Source organism: Oenanthe melanoleuca, chromosome 20 (assembly GCF_029582105.1).
Source record: "Oenanthe melanoleuca isolate GR-GAL-2019-014 chromosome 20, OMel1.0, whole genome shotgun sequence".
In the NCBI taxonomy this organism is placed as follows: Eukaryota; Metazoa; Chordata; class Aves; order Passeriformes; family Muscicapidae; genus Oenanthe; species Oenanthe melanoleuca.
This window is the reverse complement of record NC_079353.1, coordinates 6,840,899-6,860,854: the sequence shown is the minus strand read 5'-3', so window position 1 is coordinate 6,860,854 and position 19,956 is coordinate 6,840,899. Positions and strand designations below refer to the sequence as shown.

The 19,956-nt window shown below is 50.4% G+C and overlaps 1 protein-coding gene across 1 annotated transcript; it reads right to left on the bottom strand.

Annotated features, from left to right (window-relative positions):
* Nucleotides 1-6,671: 6,671 nt before the first annotated feature.
* On the bottom strand, nt 6,672-19,578 carry STMN3 (stathmin 3). The gene is made up of 5 exons (XM_056507155.1): nt 19,273-19,578; nt 8,636-8,731; nt 8,121-8,296; nt 7,457-7,648; nt 6,672-7,016 (listed from the first exon to the last, which is right to left on the bottom strand). Exons 1-5 carry the CDS (start codon nt 19,289-19,291, stop codon nt 6,957-6,959), a joined length of 543 nt encoding a protein of 180 aa, XP_056363130.1. The 5' UTR covers nt 19,292-19,578; the 3' UTR covers nt 6,672-6,956.
* Nucleotides 19,579-19,956: the final 378 nt, after the last annotated feature.

Below are 19,956 nucleotides of genomic sequence, written 5' to 3'. Positions count from 1 at the left end.
CCAAAAGTCATGAATCCCTTTTGGAAACACACTCTGTGTTTCCATTCTGTCAGCTTTTCACAGCTACTGGGTGGGTGGCTTTTCCTGACAGGTGTTCAGGTGGCGTTTGGTCTGTTTAGGATTTTTTACACAAATTTCTAATGATCCTGTCTGATACATTTAATGCTTTTTTTTTTTTTTTTCCTCCCAAGGCTCTTCCTTTTTTTTTTTTTTTTTTTTTTCCTTTAGTCCCCATGCAAACCAACCCTGCCTGATAAGCAGCTGCCACCTCTATTTTTCTCATGTTTCCCCTCACCAGTTGACCCAAGCTAATACCATTAAAGTGATATTCCACAAGGAATTGTATTTTTTTTTCCTTCTCCAAGATAACCAGCAAGGTGAAATTAGCCACTGGAAATGGGTAATTTCATGCTCCCTTTTCCATGGAAGCATGTCTGTCTCTCTACCAGTGCCACTGCTGGTGTCTTCCCTGGCAGCTGCATCTTCAGGAGCCCAGTGGGGTTGGACAGGACAGATAAAAAGTCCCCTTTTCCACTAAAACCATCTCCCTACAGTGCCCAAGTACAGAGGCCTTATCAAGGTGGTAAGAAAGCAGCAAACCCTCAGTAATGCTGCTCTGCTCCAATTTTCCCAGCAGTCAGTGGCCTCTTGGAAAGCAAAACCTGGCTTTTGCAGTCAGATCCCAGGCCACAGGAAGGTCCCTGGGCTCCTCCTAGCACAGAGAGTGGGATGATTTCACCTCCTGGCACCTAATCTGCTCCCTGCTCTGCCCCTTTATCAGACTCACTCCAGCCATGATGCCAGTGAGGCTGCTGAAACAGGGCAAGCTGTTATTTTTCAAACCAAATTTCTGGGTTTTGCCTGCCCAGGTGAGCCTTTGCATTTACCTTGGCAGAGTCTCTGATCCCCTCCCTTCCTCAGGCACAGCTCAAGCACTTTGTAGGGATCCCTTCAAGAGTTACCTAGGTATTTTGCTTTCTTGGTTTTCATTTTTTGCACAAGGAACTCTTGACATGGCATGGAGTGACAGGACAAGGGGCACTGACAGAGGGCAGGGTTAGATTGGATATTGGGAAGGAATTGTTCCCTGTGAGGTTGGGGAGCCCCTGGCACAGGGTGCCCAGAGAAGCTGTGGCTACCCCTGGATCCCTGGAAGTGTCCAAGGCCAGGCTGGACAGGGCTTGGAGCAACCTGGGATAGTGGAAGGAGTCCCATGGGAGGGGGTTGGAACCAAACCATTCTTTGATTCCGTGATTTTGTGGGTGCTGGAGTGTGGTTCAATATTCAGTATTGTCTCCATCACTCAGCCCTGCAGGGCTGCACATGGGCGGGGCTGGAAGAGGTGGGAGCCTCTCCACAATTCCTTCCGCTCCTCCCACCCCATCCTGCCCCAACACATCTCATGCCTCTGTGGTTTTCTCCTTCACATCAGAAAAGGATGAGGGATATGTCTTGAATTAATTAACTAGGAGGTGACTATGCTGGGCTTGATCAATATATCTCAAATTGGCTGGCACCAAGGACTGTGCCTGTTTTCCTAAGACAAATGCAGAGATTTACTTTACTACATCCATGTTTTAGAATAGCCTGGGCTAGTGGACTGTGTCAAATCTCAGAGGAAAAGTGAGCAATGCTGCATTTGCAGTCAGGTCTTTATCTCCAGAATCAGGAAGGTCAAGCTGCAAAAATAGAATTCCTGTTTGTGCGGGCAGCAGCGTCCTGAAGACATGTGGGGAAAACATCAGGCATGGGCTGCTTGCCACTGCCACCACTGTGATGGCCCCAGCACTGTCCTGGCACTGCCCTCCCTGCCCTTACAGAACACTGCCCTGGGAATTAAAATTTATCCCCCCTGCCTTCCCCTGGGTTTGTCCCTTGTGCACTGAGTGCTGCTGAGCTCTGTGGAAAGTCTCCCACACAGGTTATTTTGATGGGATCACAAGATGTGGGACAGCCCAGGAGGATGCTGCTATTTCAATATCCCCTCAAGGACAGGGAGGACCATGGCCAGAGGCATTGTGGTGGCAAAAGCCCTCCCCAAAAGGCGAGTGGGGGAACCTTTCCCCAGCAGTGGGAAAAGCTGCCAGGCATCCTCCCCCACATGTCCTTGTGGATTACAAACTTCCCTGTTTTCAGCTGCAGCTTTTGGACATTTTTGTGTTCCTGGCTCTAGGGATGGGATTGGGAGCGTTGGCCATGCAGGGTCTCATGGGTTGGGGTCCCATCTCCCTGAGGACTACAGCCCTGCTCCCTCCCACTCTGTCCAGCGCAGGCTGGATCCTTTCTCAGAAAAAGGTCATGAAAGAAGAATTGGAGTTTTTAATGAAGAAGCTCATGTGGTTTCTAGAACTGCATTTGTTGTATTTGTAACTGTTTTACAGCTTTTTCAATCTTCCTGTGTAAAGACTTTGCACACATTCACTCCCAGCCACAGGGGTGGCAGCAGGACTCTCATTCAATCATTTATTACTTTGTCCCTCTGAGAATGGTGATAAAATGTCAATTTCTGCCTCTTTTATGCTGTGTGAAAATGCAGTCACTGAGCATTCAGAGGATTAGGATCTATTTTGTTAAATCTTTAGGTCAATCTTCTGTTTAATGCTGTTTATTGGTATTCTCACAATACAAAGAGAAGCCTTAGAACTAAAACAACCCATTTCTGGAGAGAGACGGACACATACAGTTTCATACCAACTTTATTTCTTTTTTTTCCTTTATTTTTTTTCATGATCACTTCTTTTGCACAACAACAACCTCAAGTTGACAATGAAATGCACGTGGCAGACCAAAGGGAACCGGACAAGGCTCTGTTAGGAATGGAAAGTCTTTCCATGACACTGCTCCAGCTCCCCACCCAGCACAAGGGATGGTGAGCCCAGCTGTGGCAGGAGGAGCACATCCTGCCTGGAGGGCAGCTGGAGTGCTGAGCCCTGGGGTGACAGCTCAGCCCTGTGCCCACACAGCCATCTTCCAACCCTCTCCTGCAGCCACGGGCCAGGGCTGCTTATCCTGACTCCATACTTTGGTACTTTCCATTTCAGAGCACTTTAGAGATGTGGAGGCATCGGCTCTCCTGCGGTCCCTGTGGGGAGGGAGCATCTATGTCCCCTTCTCAAAGGGTGTGGGAAACGGAGCTGTCCCCTGCATCCCTGCACCCCGGGGACCACAAGGCACCCACTAGGCATGGGCCAGTGCCCCTCTGCTGCTTCACTTAAAGACAACTGACTACAAAGGTGGATTTATTGGTCTTACTATGTCATCTCATCCCTAGCATGGAGAGTAAGAAGTCTCTAGCACCGTAAACAGCCATTCCCTGACTCATTTCAAGTGGTATCAGAGTGTATGTGCATATATGGTTTCCACGGGCGCGTTTCTGTGCGCGTGTGCACAGCCACTGCGAGGAGGACAGCAACGCCATGGGGGGATAACACAAACCCCACAGGACAGGATTGCAGAGCCAGGGCCAGAGAGGCACGCAGGGCTAAGCTAAAGCAAGCAAGCTGAAGTTTGCATTTGAAAGGGAGCAGCAATACCGACCTACCCCTGAGGTAGGATGCACGAAACTCCTCAACTCCCACCGGCCCTGGAAGGTCAGCTCAAAGGGAACCCCACAACTAGGTTAGAGCAAGGTCTTTTAATGACTCCAAAATAATAAGACAAGAAATAGGCTCAGTCCAGAAGCAGTTGGAGGGGCCAGCATCCTTGGAAATGCCTATTTACCGGCAGAGCTGAGCTCTGTGTATGGAATAAGGTGGGCACAGAGCTGTAATTTGGGCTGTGAGGTCAGGTCCCCTGCTTTCCTACAGCTTTACCCATCACCTGGCTGTTGGTGCCAGTTAGGAGCTCATTTAGCTTCAGCTCCAACCAAAGGCTCTTCTCCAGGAGGGCTCTTGGAAGGCCTACACATGCACATGATGATGTCACCCTCCTGATTTTCCTCCCTCACACTGCTGCCACACTTGAGGTCTGGGCAGGGATGCCGTGGGTGCCCTGAGGATGCTCCCCCTACAAGGCACATTCCCATGTCCATATGCTGCTGCAAAAATGGGGCTGAAAATTATTGGTTTAGAACTCGATTCATAAACACCTTCAGGGATCAGTGGAGACCTCAAGCCCCACAATAAGGAAGGTGACCCCGAGAACTAGGGGGGTTGCATGCTGTGTCCACATCCATGGTACATGGGAATGCTCCAGGAATGACATAGGCTGGGGCAGGAAGGATGCTAATGAGGATACTTAATCAGTCTCATTTGAGGCATGAAGTATGCAGCTGCACATAGCCAACAGCATGAAGGGATATGGGAAGGCATGGAATAACCATGATCCTGGCCTGTGCCATGTGCTGCAGGCTGGGCACAGTGCTGCATGAGCTCCTGGCCACGATGGACTTGGAGCAGTGGGTGGACACCCCTCATCCAGCCAACACTGAGCAGCCAAAGCAGTCACACATTTCCCTGATAGTGCCCAGTGGCACTGGACAAGCTCCTGAACATCCCTACTCCGTCCATCTGCTCCAGGACACATGTAAAGCCTCTGGCCCCACAGGTGAGGCTGTTTCCTTGGCACAACATGTCTTGGCAGCAGCTCGCTGACATTAGGAATGCACAGCTCTCCCTGCACGTCCCTGCTCCTCTGGTGCAGGAGCTTCTCCTGCAGTAACACATTTTCCAGCCATATCCACCGTCCCTCACTGCACCAACCTGATGGAGGGGAGAAAAATTGTTTTCCCAGTGCTCACACCTGCATGAGCACCATCTGCCAGGCCATTCTGCACTTGCCATGGGAATTTTTGCCAGGAAAAGCTATTGCAAGAATAAGTCCCCACTTGAGACCATCTGGGCTCCAGGGAGGGGGAAGAGAAGGGCACAGGGCAGCACAAGGAACCAAGAGGGAAGATCCAGGCAGGAATTGAGCCTGGAGACCCAGGAGCTGTTTGGGAGGACAGCTCTGACTGGCACAACCTGTTACAGCTCTCTTCCAGCACATGCTAAACCTGACAGGTCCTCCAGCTTCCACGGGGCTGCATGGAACCACCTGGAACTTCCACACGGGGAGGTTTAGATCAACACTAAATTATATGTACCAGAATTGAAGCATCACCTCTATTCTTCCTCTCAGCCCTTCCTTCTCCTCCCAGCACGAGGAGCAGCCGTCCCCGCTCTCACCGCCCTGCCTGCAGGACTCGGCTGCCTCCAGCTCACAATTCCATCATTTTCCAGCTGCTCTCTGGTCCAGCATCCCACTGGTACCCTGCCTTCACCTGGCCCAGCCTCTGACTCCTTCTGAGCCCCCAGGAGAGAGTGAAAATGGCCATTTCTCTTGTTTTCAACTCCTGCTCATGAGTACAATATTTCTGATAATAATAATCATAATAATCATAGTACTAAAAACAGTATTTACAACAAGCTCCAGGTCAGAATTACACACCAAGCAAACACTCAGCACCACAGAGAGTAGGACAGGGTTAATATCTCGCAGATACCTTCTCAGGTCCCACCAACGTGGGACACAGACATTTGACAGTTTCAACCATTTCTTACACACAAACATTTCATTTAAATTACTTTTTAAACTTTTTTTTTAAACATTTTAAAATTTCTCGTCACTATATGGATGAGGTGATGCTGGCAGTGATGCCGCGCTCTACACAGATGCTTATCTAAGACAGCTGCTACTATAAACTGATCATTAGCTACTGTTAAGAAATTCAACCCTCAGTTTCCTTCTTTGCCCTAAATCTAGTTTTCTTTTGTCACTGACAGCACAGGAGCTTTCTAACAGCCCTGTCCTCCCCCCAGCCCAGGAGGAGGGGTTTGGGAGTAAGGTAGCCCTTCCTTTTCGGAGCAGAGTCCCCTGACATCAAGCCATGGCCATGGAGGGATCCCTCCCACATGCAGCTGGGAGTTCTGTGGAGATCAGAAAAGAGCCTCAGGATTTGGTGTCTAGCAGTCTGCCCTCTGATGGCCCCAAAGAGCCACATCCATCACTGGAAAGAGAGAAGGATTCTTCTGTTCACTAAAAGGCTTTTCACAACCATGCACCATCTCTGTTGGATTTGCTTTCCTAGCAGAGTGGAATCCTATGCTGTGGGAGCACTGGGGAGCCCACTGAGGGTCTCTCCCAGGAGCTGGGAATGCAATCATCACCCACAGCTCTCCCATGCAGAGCAGTCAAGACCTCTCAGTCCCGGCTCAGCCAGGGAGAGGGAGGCTCAGTGGCCAACCAGGGCATCAGGCAGTGCCCACCCTGACAGGGACTTGCTGTGATGTGGCACCTGGCACCAAGCTTTGGGTGGAGCCCCTTGGCTGCTTCCCCACGGGTTCCCAAAAGCCACCCCAAGGTGAGGACTGTGGTCACTGCCTACCTGGGCTGGCTCTGAGGCAGCCAAAACATGGGGGCTCTGCACACTGCAGCTCCTGAGCCATCCATCCCTCTCCTTCCTCTCTCCTACCATGGGCAAACAGGGGGCTGCTTCTTATTTCACTTCACATACAGAAATTATCACTTATTTCTCATTTTTCTGAAACTGATATTTGGCTCAGAGCAAACACTAAGAGGAGGAAAAGCCCCTGATAAGAAATCCGTATCTCTGTGACACTGCTGGTTGAATTTATTAATATCTTCTTTTGGCTTTTTTTCTTTACATCAGTTTAAGAAATTTTTTTTTAAAAAAAAAAAAGGACAAAACCCTCCAAAGAAGCTGTTTGATTGACTGATTGATTCTCTACTTGATGTGAACTAGCTGCTATTCTGCTTAGAGGTCCCTATGATCTGTGAATCCCCACAAGCACTGACGATTAGGGATGCAGAGAGAAGCGTGTAGCTGGGGGACAAACACCAGGGAGGGGGGATGGAGAACCGAATGTTGCATCTAGACAAACAAAATAAAATGTGTTGGTTGGTCGACTGGTTGGTTTGTTAACAGGAATCAGGTGCTAGATGTGTAGAAAAGCCCTTTATCCAGAGATCTCCTCCCGCTGTTCCTTGTTCCTGCGGACTTCGGCTGCGTGCAGTTCCTGCAAAGACGGGAGAAATGACACCGGGCTAACACGCCCTGGTCCTGTGATCAATATTTTCCTCCTGCACACAGGATTTGCATCAGACATTAAAAAACAGACCAGTTTCCCATCCGAAACACCCCAAGGGCAGCGGGCTACACCTGTAAGGAATGAAGAACCATCTGTGGGAGCCTGGAAGTGATGGAACCTCCAGTGAATGCACTCCTGGCTCCTCTCTCCTGCAAAACCCTTCAGCCATGCAGCCCTCAGTGGGCCTGATGCTGTGGCTTTGGACTTGCACTTCTCAGATTATCCAGGCTGACATAACCCCCCTCCTCACGCTGCTCTGGAGCAGAGCTCCTCCTCAGCAACCACCACCAAGGAAACACCCGTCCCTTCACCCATCCCACTGGGAGCAGACCCCATTTTTCTGCGCCCTGTCCCGGGGTCGCACTCGCCTTCTCGCGGAGCCGCTCCCTCAAGGCAGCCAGGTGTGCCTCACGGATCTCCCTGCTCAGCTCCATCTTGTAGTTGAGCTTCTCCTCGGCCAGGCGGCTGAAGTTGTTGTTCTCCTCCAGCGCCTTGTGCAGCACCTCCCGCTCGTGCTCCCGCTTCTCCGCCAGCTGCTTCAGCACCTGCGCCTCCTGGGTCTGCAGGGGCAGGGGGTGAGGCCACCGCAGACTCTGCCAGCCCTCACCTCCCCACAGAGGCTGCCTGACTCCCTCCTGTGCTCAAACCACCCCCTCCACCCCATAACACAATCTTCTTGCTTGGAAGATGCTTTTGATGCCTTTTTCCTGCTACTGTAGAATTGTCTATGTTGGAAAAGCCCTCTGAGATCATCGAGTCCAACAGTTCCCCCAGCCCACCACGAACCCATGTCCCCATCTACATCCCCATGCCACATCTACACAATGATGATGATGATGATGATGATGGAGTTGAATTCCCTGCCTAAATCATGCTGCAGAACCTCACTCCATGATTCCTATGTCTCACCTGACAATTTAGAGTGGAATTATGATTAGGACACTTCCCAGCTGTTTTAGATTACTCCTGCTGAGTTTTAGGGTTTGGTGCAATTAGTACCAGAAAAGTCACTGCTTCTACTGGACATCTTACCTTCCTCCTCTCTTCTGCAGCCTCCAGCCTCCTCTGAAGCTCCTCCAGGGACAGGTCCTTCTTCTTGGGAGGGGAGGAAAGGATTGGGCTCTCAGGAGATAAATCTGAAGGGGACTTCAGGATCACTTCGAAGCTCTGGCCTGATGCCCTCTTATCCAGCTGCTTCACTTCCATATCTGTGTGGGGGAAAAAACAGTGACTCTGGGAACTTGTGCCATTCAGGAAAGTGACCTGAGGTCATCAAGCTCCTCACAATTAGAATTTTCCCATGTCCTGATCTGCATGACTTTGTTTTATCTCCAGAATTTCTTGATTAGCAAACACCTTCATCCCCTCCATGCAAATGCAATTAATTTAAAGTCATGGCACAATTACAGAAAGGTCACATTGCTGTCAATACCTTGTATATCACCCCAGCATGAAGCAGAGAGACTCTGACTCTGGCAAGCTCCCACATTGCCTGTGGGAGAATTATCCAAACACTGCTGGAGCTCCTGCGGGAGCAGATTACCTACCTCCATACTGGTAGATGGTGTTGGGATGGGGCTGGGTGTGGAAACAGGAACAGATGAGGGAGAGCAGAGACAGCTCCTTCATTTTCTCCTTGTAGGCTAAAAAATATGAAATAGCAATGAGAGAGATTCTAATGGCAACAGCATATCTTTTTCATGGAGGAATTAAGGAAGTATCCCATTTGCAGCTATCACACTCTATGGAGGCTTTTCCACACTGCCAGGAAATCCCATTTGCAACTCCCAGACTCTGTGATGTTTCCATGCTGCCATTGCTTGCCAAAAGGCCCCCAAGAAGTGTTTGATCTAGAGCAGCCTAAATTAGCTGCCAGTGTGGCAAATGTTATGGGAACACACAGAGTAGGGATTTAACACATCTAGGGATATAAGTTTCTGTGCAGGGTTTTCCCTCCAAAGGAGCTGGGATGCTGCACACATTTAGTTAAACATGTTGGGACAGCTGCCCTGCCCTTCTCCACTGTAAGTGGAATTTCCAGTCTCTGAGACAAACAATGCCCACTGACACCTGGAACATTGCTCAAGCCCTGGTGAGTTGGGAATATTTCACAATCCAGCATTTGTGACGTGAGGGTGAAAAGGCAACAGGAGGTCAGCAACGTGGAGAAAAAAAGGGGCATTTGAGTGATGAAATCATTCAGGGGCTCTGCTACGAGGGGAAGAGCTGGACCCCAACTTCACAAGGTGCCCCCTGCCCTGCAGCAGCAGAACAGGAAGGATGTGAGTGGATTCTGCCACTGCAGAGGGCAGAAGGTTGGCACGGTATGTGACCACAGTAACCATCCTTCTGTAAAGGACAGGAAACACACAATCCTTTTGAGCTCTGCTGCTGTGAGCCTCAGTTTGCTCCTGCTCATTGTTCCTGGGACTGGAGGATGCACCTCAGCATCCTCGGTGATCACAAGTGCTGCCCCAATGCAGATTGCAGCCATCTGCTTCTGGGGCAATCTTCTCCTGTATTTTTGGAGTTCAGCACATTTAAGACAGTGAATTGTTTGCACACTGCTGACAAAGAATCTCAGAATAGAAGGAGTTGAAGTCAGTGAAGCGCTCTGTCAGGCTGTCACATTCTTTATCACAACAGTGAAACCCTCACAGCATCACTCCTATGTGGCAGATCATCAGCTGGGGCTTAGCAGTGGGTGCTGCTGTCTCATGGGTCCTGTGAGGATGTGGCCTGGCTCCTTGGGTGACACCCACGCTTGTGGGGACAGTGTTTTCATGGCTGCATGTCCTGACAAGCCTGCCCTGAGCGTCCTTGTGCTGCCCTTCTTCCTGCCTCTGCCACAGGCACAGGCATTCTGCTGTCCTGCCTTGGCTCTGCCTCTGGATTTCCCGCATATCCTGGCGCCTCTGGCCTTGATTTGTTCCCTCTGCAACCCAGCTTACAATGCCACCTTCAGAGCAAGACCCTCCCCTGGGCCAGGGCAGGGAAATCCCCAGAGCTTTGTGCTCTGAAGAGGCATTAGACACAGAACAGTTCTGAAAAAAGTAACATCATGTGTATCATGTGCCCTTAGGAACATCTTTCAGGTATTCTTCTCTGTCTTCCCACAGCTAATTGAGTGGGAACACCTCTGCCTGCTTCATGCTTGCACTTATTTTTCCTCCTAGGTACAGAACTTCACCCTAAATTAGCACCCTTCTTTTGCTAATCCACCATCCCTGAAGCTCAGATCTTGACTGAACACTATTTTTAGCTTGCTCCCCATTCTGATTGAACCTCCTGCCCAGTCCTGCTGTTAAATGTAAACCAAATAGGAATAGTTTACACCAGCAGTGGCAACTGGACATCTTTGATTTTGTTCTTAATGTAAAAAACCTCTGGAGAGCATCTGAGAGGCCCAAAGTCGTGGCATGGAGCAGGAAGCTAATGCATCTCCTAACGTGCTGCCAAGAGCCCTGAGGAGGATCCCTGGGAATAGATGAGAGACATTATCATTTATTATCATTTAGACATTATCATTTAATACAAACAAACCAGTCAACAAGGTCGTTGCTCCACCATTATGTCTGGTCCTGGGTATGAGGCAGATGTGCCACACCCCTGGCCTCCTCATTTCATTCAATTTAATTGCCTGACAGCGCTTGTTACAGAGTACAGTACTTTGTATTTCATGACTTGGGCTTCGGTAGTGGCACTGTGTGCAGACGATTCCATGCTGCATTCCTGCCTTTCAGGTTTGCCGTGGTGATTTCACACCTGCGTTCCATTCCATCGGGATCCCCCCTGTCCTGCTTTCCCTTCTGCACAGCAAACCGACCGACCCTCTCTGTCAATTAAAACGAAGAGGAGCAGGAGGACAAAAGACCCTGGTGGGCGCTGGGAGCGCTCTGTGTCCTTCTCCCGCCCCGCAGCCCGCAGCTGCACCCCGGCGCCAGCCGTCAGGCGCAATTAGCGGCACACGGGAGCGGGGCTGGAGCTGCCGCGGCCCCGGGGGCCGGATGGGGATGCTCCGAGCAGCCCCCACTGCGGGCACTCCCCTCTGCCGGGAGGAGCTGCGGGAAGGGGCAGCGGAGCCCCCCGGTGTGGACACTGCTAAAGGCCTAGGCAGATTTTAGCCAGGCCTTTTCTCAGGTTCTGAGTTCTTTTTCTCTTTCTCAGGCTGGGAGGATGTTTCCCAGGCTGAGACAGTTTCTCAGCTCCGGCCTGAGCCTTTTCCAGGATGATAGCTTTCTTGTAAATAGAAAAGAATTAATAAACTAGATTAGCACCTAGTGTTGACCAAGGGACAGTTTCATGATGTACGTGACAGGAGATGTTTTCTCCTATTGTCCAATGAACTATTGTCCCGTTTGAAGCTTGCGAACCACTCTATAAATATGGTTCAGTTTTTCAGCTAAATGCTTCTTTTGCTTCTCTTGCCTAAGAAGACGTTTGTGGTTATTATCCGCCGCTATCTGCGTATAGCGACACCCCGGCACTCCGAGAGCCCCGGGAAGGGGGCACTGGAGCCCCCCGGCACCCCGAGAGCTGCGGGAAGGGGGCACTGGAGCCCCCCGGCACACCCAGAGCCGCGGGCAGGGAGCACTGGAGCCCCCGGCACCCCCAGAGCTGCGGGAAGGGGGCATTGGAGCCCCCCGGCACCCCCAGAGCTGCGGGAAAGGGGCACTGGAGCCCCCGGCACCCCTAGAGCTGCGGGAAGGGGGCACTGGAGCCCCCCGGCACACCCAGAGCCGCGGGAAGGGGGCACTGGAGCCCCCCGGCACCCCGAGAGCTGCGGGAAGGGGGCACTGGAGCCCCCGGTACCCCCAGAGCTGCGGGCAGGGAGCACTGGAGCCCCCCGGCACCCCCAGAGCCGCGGGAAGGGGGCACTGGAGCCCCCGGCACGCCCAGAGCCGAGGGAAGGGGGCACTGGAGCCCTCCGGCACCCCCAGAGCCGAGGGAAGGGGGCACTGGAGCCCCCGGCACCCCCAGAGCCGCGGGAAGGGGGCACTGGAGCCCCCGGCACCCCCAGAGCCGAGGGAAGGGGGCACTGGAGCCCCCCGGCACCCCCAGAGCTGCGGGAAGGGGGCACTGGAGCCCCCGGCACCCCCAGAGCCGAGGGAAGGGGGCACTGGAGCGCCCCCCGGCACCCCCAGAGCTGCGGGAAGGGGGCACTGGAGCCCCCCGGCACACCCAGAGCCGCGGGTGTGCCGCCCCGGCCGGAGCTGTCCCTTCAGGACCGGCCCCTCGCCCGACCCCAGCCGGAGCTGTCCCTTCAGCACCTCCGCGGGGGCCGGGCATGAAGAGGGACAAGGACGGTCTCCTGAAGAGATTGTAGAGTCACAGAATCGTCACAGATTTGTTCGGATTGGAAAAGCTCTCCGAGATCATCAGGTCCGAGTGTTCCCCCAGCGCAGCCAAACTCACCACTGAACCATGTCCCCAGGTGTCCATCTACATGGCTTCTAAATCCATCCAGGGATGGTGACTCCAACTGTTCCCTGGGCAGCCTATGCCAGGGCTTGACAGCCATTTCGGTGAAAACATTTTCCTAGTGTCCAGTCTAAACCTTCTCTGGCACCCCATGACAAGAGCCATGTCCTCTTGTCCCATCACTTGTTAGTTGGGAGAGGAGGCTGAGCCCCACCTGGCTGCACCCTCCTGTTGTAGAGGGTGAGAAGGTCCTCCCGAGCCTTCCTTCCTCCAGGCTGAGCCTCCACAGCTCCCTCAGACACTCCTGGTGCTCCAGACCCTTTCCCAGCCCCGTTCCCTTCTCTGAACACGCTCCAGACCCTCAATGTCATTCATGTCCTGAGGAGCCTCTGACCCATGCCCTGAGAACTCCATGGATCCCTGAAATCGCCACCCCTGTGTTCCAGAGCCAGCTTTTGTGGGACACAGAAGCATCACAGTGATGGCCTTGTGCACATCATTCCGAGACAAATAATTGTTTTATCAGGCTAAGATGAGAAAAGGCACGCTGTGATTCAGTAACTAAAAGGAAGTCACTATTTAGGAACCTGTGTCAGTGAAGTTCAAGCCTGAGATCTCCTGAAGCAAGACTTTGGCTCAACCACAGCTGCTTAAAACTCAGGGGTAAAAGATTACCAACCTCAGCCCCAGAATTTGTTTCAGAAGTATCTGTACTCTCATCTGCAATAGATTAAAGGTTTTGAGGACAAATTTATGCCAGTGGACAAAACTTTTGAACCAGGAAAAGACACATGGCTGGCCAGAATATGACACGGCCAAGGAGTTCCTGTCCAGAAAGGATGGATCTAGTGCACAAATGCACATATTTTAAGAACAATTAGGGAATACTGAACTTTTTACTTGAGCATCTATTAGCATTTTTACTTCTGTTAACTTAGTAAAAAAACAAATTCCGCTTGCACTGAGCAAATATTTCATTTCTGTATAAATTAATCTGACTCAGGTCTTCAGGGACTTGATACCAAAGCATTGCTTCAGTCTCAGAGGTGCAGCAAGAACTCTGCCATGCTTGTGGGCAGAGGATTAGGACAGGCTGCTCACTCAGGTATGAATTACTGACATTTTACTTCTCTTTTAAGACAAACACTGCAATAGAAGGATCAGCAGCAAATTCATTCTCTCTGCCATGGTCTTCATCACTGTGTCATAACATTTCACTGCTGTCATATCAGAACTGGGGTGAAATATTACAAGTAACTGAGTTGTGTAAACCAAGAAATGAATAAGCCATAGAAGTCAGAGAAAATACATCAGTGTCCCATCCTGTAAAGTGGAGTGAACTCACATTTTGTTGGCTTTAAAGGAATTTGAGCAGTGGTTAAGCTACAATCCATAAAGGTGCAGTTAGTTCCTCAACCTTTCTGAACATTTATGCCCTGCAATCAGCACAGGCTGATTCTGGTTTGGTTTATTGCACCCCACACACCATGAGCCAATCAATCTTCATTAGAATTTTTCATCTTACTTTTCCCTGTGTATTATTATTATATTACAGTAGAATATATTGCCCGGGAAAATCACTTTCTCCCTGTTGCAAAGAGAAGAAGGGAGATGTCCTGAGCCTTCACCAAGGCACCAGGGGGCTCAGGGTGCTCCCAGCTCCCTCTAGTGCTGTAGGGAACATCCTGCATTTCCATATCCCCACTGCTTTGCAGGAGTGCTGTGCACACCATCGATCCATGTAAAGTGTTTATCTCCAAGTCAATCCCTGGAGACATTATCCAGCTGCTCCCCAAGTGCTGGTGGTGCCAGAGATGGAGGAACAGCTGGGAATGGGGTGGTGCAGGAGCAATGGGATTCATTTTCCTGCTCATGATGTGCCTGGATGGTGGGGCTTGAAACCTATTATTCATTAAAATGTTTTGTTTTCTGTTTCCTAAATACATAAAGCTAAACTGTAGCCAGGTTTTGGGGTGGTATTTAATGGCATCCAGCAAAACAGAGAGAGGCCATCTCAGCACAACACCAACATGGCATCAGTCACAGAGAACCAGAGGCAGAGCAAGGCTAATTTATGTGAAATTTAAATGGATGAGACTGGATGTGCTCTGTCTGATAGCAAGGTCAGAGGAAGGTTATTACAAGAAAATAATTTGGTTTGTGAAGATAACTTCAGAGAAGTAAGAATTGCTTCCATAATGAATATTATCTCATGAAAAAATAAGAACAGGCCAATTATAAATGCAGTCAAAGCTAAAACAGAAGGTACAGATGACAGAGAACTGAGACCTCCAGCACAGACTGCAGTGCCACATACACATCAAAAGCAACCAGAGCCCTCAATAAATTGTGAGAGTACAGCAGGCTCTAGATTTTCTCCCCTGCTATGAATCCTGTAAAAAAAATATTGGCCAGACCTTTGGTCTAATCCACTTTCACCTTCTTGGTCTCCAGCTTCCACAAACAAGTCAGCAGCAAATCTTGCAGAACCAGAAAACATTTGTAGGGGTTTTGTTTGGGGTTTTTTGGTTTGGTTTGGTTTTGGTTTTCTATTTTTTTTTGTTGTAGCCCACACTGATGGTATAGGGACACCATGAGATCCAGGCCCAGAAGTTACCATGGACTCATGTGGAATCATCCATGAGAACAGGCAGATGTGAGGTTTACCCTGCCTTCTGTCAGACATCTGCTAAACTATTGCCCAGGAATGGTTTTCAATCACCCACCTCCTTCCCCCCAGGTTTTATTGGCAGCTCATGAATGTCACAACAACCCATGCTGTGCACAGCCAATGCATCAGCAAATCACTTGAGCTGTAGCACTGGAGTATGTGGGCTGCTCCCAGGAAAATAACCAGGGAAATCTCCTCTTGTATGGGCTCAGCAACAGGGAAGGGCCCAAGCTGTGCAGCACAGCCCTGGCTGGGGGTTACTGGGTTGTTGGAAGGAGAGGAGTGAGGCCTGTGTTGCTGGATAAAGCAGAGGAAGGAACCAAATGGAAGCAGCTGACCCAGAGTGTTTGTGGATTTGAGGCAAACACAGGTTTCACAGTCAGGTTTGGGTGAAACAAAGAGCTGTGAAAGAGCTGTGGAGCTGATGAGGCAGAAGTTCATGAGACAGAGACAGCCCAGTGCCATGATGTGTCAGGTACAGATGTGCTGTGTGACCACAGTCAGTCATTTGGTTTCCTTGGATCTTGGTTTCCTTCCCATTTCCTTCCCACTGAGGATTATTGTATTTCCCCATTATATGTGGTACTATCTGTATAAACAAGTTCAGAGGAGATAAGATTCTCTAGTAGGGCAATAATCATGTAGAGGTACCTTGAAAGAATAACAGTATTATTTGGAAATATGCTGAGCAGCTCTTCACCGTTTGGGAGGTGCCATGGTTTTTGGATGTGCCATGCACATGGTCTTTTGTTGGTCTCTGGCTCTTTTGTATTTTCTAAATCATAGCCATTAACTCCCCTCTGAAGGGGAGACTTTAATTTTTAAAACATAACTCACATCTGGAGGAGTAAAGCCCATGTCAGTAGAACAACTGGGAGGGATTATCCGGGCATGTTTTTCTAGCTAATTTAGGGGTATAGAAATTTGAGTGAGCTTCAGGTCCCTCCAAAGATTGTCATGAAGAATCACTGGGGCCATTCACCCTTCTGCTGCCCACACTGCTGTCATAATGGGCTTGTCTGCAGCCTTCTGGTTGCCACATCAGACCACTAAATCTCAGCTTTTACTCAAAAGAAGGAAAATGTGTTTATCTGATAAAACAGTGCCTTCCCCAGATCTGAACCAATAGTGACAGATTCCAAGAAAAAGCTCCTTTGAGATCTCTGAAGCATCTTCCCAGAGTCTACATGGTGCCATTAAACAAGATATTATTTATACTTTAGAAATAACAAGCATTTGCTAATTATTTAGATCCCTTGTTTGGATACACTGGTGAAAAAAAAAAAAAGTAAATGCCTTCAATGATAGACTCTTTTAGCATGTAAAACTGAATTCCCAATAAAAGAACCATAATTTTTTAAGGCCACATAGACTTCTTCAACAGCCAAAGAAAAAGACAATAGTCATTTCTTGAGAACACAGAGAGAGGGAGAGCTTCATAGAGAGGACTCTGACTCTCCAGCATGGGCAGTAGAAATGGCAGGACAGGACAACACCATATGGTGTCCTTCAGTGGCACCCAGAAAAGGGATCAGGGAATAACCCAGAGCTACATGAAGTCCCTCAGCTCTCACATTTCAGTGCAGGACAGGGAAATCTCAGGAAACCTTGGGCTCTGCCAAGGCCCATTTACCATGCCCAGTCATGAGGCCAGGAATGGCAACCTGGTGTTTCCTCTTGGCTCCACCTTCTCAGACACGCCAGCGTTGAGAAAGTCGGTGGGGATGTCACCTTCTGCATCATTTCATAATCTCAGGTCTCAATTGAACCCAGCTGCTCCAAAGTGCGCAGGGAGCTCCGCAGCCCCGCAGAGCCCAGGCAGGAGCCCAGAGGCACAAAGCCCTGTGCAATGCTGCACAAGGGGAGGAGGTGAGGGCTGTGCCCTGCCCGGGCAGCGCGGCCGGCACCGCAGCCCAGCCGGCACTGAGCATGTGCGCCCATCCCGGCTCCCGCACCCAAAACAGCCCCCGGCGCCCGCAGAAACCCCCGAGGTGACAGGGAGGAGAGAGAGAGGCAAGCCAGGCTCGGGGGAGCGAGCCCTGTTCCTTTTCATCCCAAGGATTCGGTTGTTTGTTTAAACAAACCAAGCGAATCTTCCCGAGGGGGATAAGCCCCCGGGCATCAGCCGCAGATGACTGCAGCTGCCCTCCCCTCAGCAGGGATGGGCTTTTGCTGAGAATAAAGGAGGAAATAACGAAGAAAGCAAACGAGATTCATTCCTTAATTGAAGGATTCCTATATTTTTTCCCCGCCTTTCCAGGCTACTCTCCATGCTGCTGAACGAGCTGTAGGCGATGGGGAGATGGGGAGCTGCTCCTGCAAAGGCAGCTGGGCGAGGCTCAGCCCCGACCCTCCCTTGGCACACAGCGCCCTATTCTCTTCCCTCCTGCCACAGCGCTGCTTCCCACCACTTTCTACTCCTTGAAATTCCGTCTCTGCTTGATCTCCATTTCTCGCTTCTTCATGATCCTAAGTCTCTTTGACAGTAAAACTGCCTCTTTGGGAGGACGAAATGTGCTATGGGCATGCAGCGGGTTGGGAGGGTGAGAATGCACCAACTGGAAATCGCATGCTCTGCCTACTTGTGTTTCACCCACCACCTCGTCCATCTCAAGTTCGATGCAACCTTGGTTTAGAGGGCTGGTAAGTCTGAGCCTTCCCTCCCACCCCCACTCTGCAAACGAGGTCCAATCCTGCTCGCTAGGGAAGGCAGGAGATGGGTGGCACCTCCCAAGAGTGCACTGCTGCAGACGTTCATTGAGACAGGGATACTCGCAGGAATATATACAATAGCTGGGGGTTTTCTGTCATAAACACATTTTTACAATGCTGCTTTATGTCTTTAATTGCATGCAAAGCCAACTCGGGATCAGCTGCGCCCTTATACGCCCCCCACATACACACCCCTCCATGTCTCTGTCCTTCTTCCCCCCGCATCTACTGGTCTTTTAAAAGGAGCAAGAAATAGAAAATGCACGGCAGGAAACCTCGGCAAAGGGTAGTGAAAGAAGCAAGAAGTGTTGCCTGGTCTGCTGGGGGCTGGTTGCCTGCCTGGGGGGCACAAAGCACTGCCTGCTCTTCCTTTTTTTCTGTCGATCCTGCTCAGCCCTCCAGGATCTCGCTTCCCCCTCCCAAGTCCCTCTTTGTGGGCTGCAGAATTCAGAGTCGTTCCAAGAAAAAAATCGGTTTTCTAAAAGAAAAAGACCCTCTAAACCCACCCACTGTTCATTGTACCATTTCAAGCTTTTCTTCTCCTTCACCCACACTCCCAGTTTCAGCTACTTGAATCCCTCCTTCCCAGCCAAAGGGGTCTTTAGGAAGCTGGACCGAAGCAGCACAGCATCCTCGGGCTGCCATCCTGAAGCCAAACCCGAGCAGGCTCCCAGGCAGCCGCGCTGTGATTCCCGGTACTGCTGCAGGAGGGAGCAAGGGCTTCCCTTGCAGCATCTCATTTCACCCAACGCCATCAGAGGACCGCTCCCCTGTAGCATCTTCTAGCCAAAAATGAGAGCTGTGCAAGAAATCTGGGGCTGGGAAGCCTGGAGAATACACAAAACCCCATCCAGGTTCTTCTCGTTGGCTTTGGGGGATTTTTTAGGGCATTACAGACTCTTGCCTATGTCTTCCTCTCCATTACCCATTTAGGCAATACATGATGTTCAGAAAACAAAATGCAGTTTCTGATTTCCTGACATCCAGCCGCACCACGTGCAATTTTTTTTCTTAGGGGAAAAAAAAAAAAAAAAAAGCTCTACAATGTTTTAAAAATAATATTTAATTGGCAGGTAGAAGCATCTTCTAATGGCACAATGAAATGGCAGCAATACTTTAAATTGGCAAGTTTATCACACGTGTATTCATATTAAAATAAAAAGCCCACCTGCTATCTTGCATCAGAGGGGTGTGTGTGTATGGGGGAGGAAGGGGAACAATGCTGCCATACCAGCTGCCTCCTCAGCACAGAACTCCCCCAAAACCCACGGGGGAAAAAAAATCAACAAAACCTTCAGAATAATAATTAAAAAAATACATAAAACTTGATGGTTTTAGAAGTGCATTGGTGTCAAGCCCCCGAGAAGCCGCCTGTCCTACCTGAGACGGTGCTGGCCATGCTGCGGCGGGAGCGGAGCGGTGCTGCAGGAGCAGGAGGGAGCGCAGGAGCTGCGGAGGTGCTGCAATGCTGCGGGGAGGGAGGACTGACTCAGCTGGAGGGGGCTGCAGCCATCCGCGGCGGGGAGAGGCTGGAGCGCCCAGAGAAAGGCGAGGGGTGGAAAGAAAAAGAAGGGTCACTAGTTCAGAATATTAATGAGCGTATCAGGCCTCCTTTCCTGGGTGGCTTTGACGGCAGATCCCTCCCAGGCAAGACTGCCTGCCAGGAACACAGCCCCACGGCGGGGGGGGGGGGGGGGGGGGGGGCGAGACACACCCAGCCGGGCGCTGGCAAAAGAGGATTTTTTTTTTCCTCCTCTTCCTCCCTTTCTTGTCTGCTCGAGATAGGCTAAACTGCTTTTCCCCTTGCTGAAAGCAGAGTTAAGCAAAATAATTGATTTTTAATTTTATTTTTTTTTAAACCAGAAATTCCAAGGCAGCCTCACCTGCAGGGCCAGGTCAAGGGTCTGGCTTGACTGGGCTGAGGTGTGAAACCCAAACCCCAAACCTTGCAGCAGCTTTAGGCAAATAGCAAAGGGGGGAGGATCCCAGCAGGTTTTTAGGCATGGTATTAGTTCTTTTTTTTTTTTTGCACCATCACTGAGGCACTAAAGGAGCTGCAGTTTG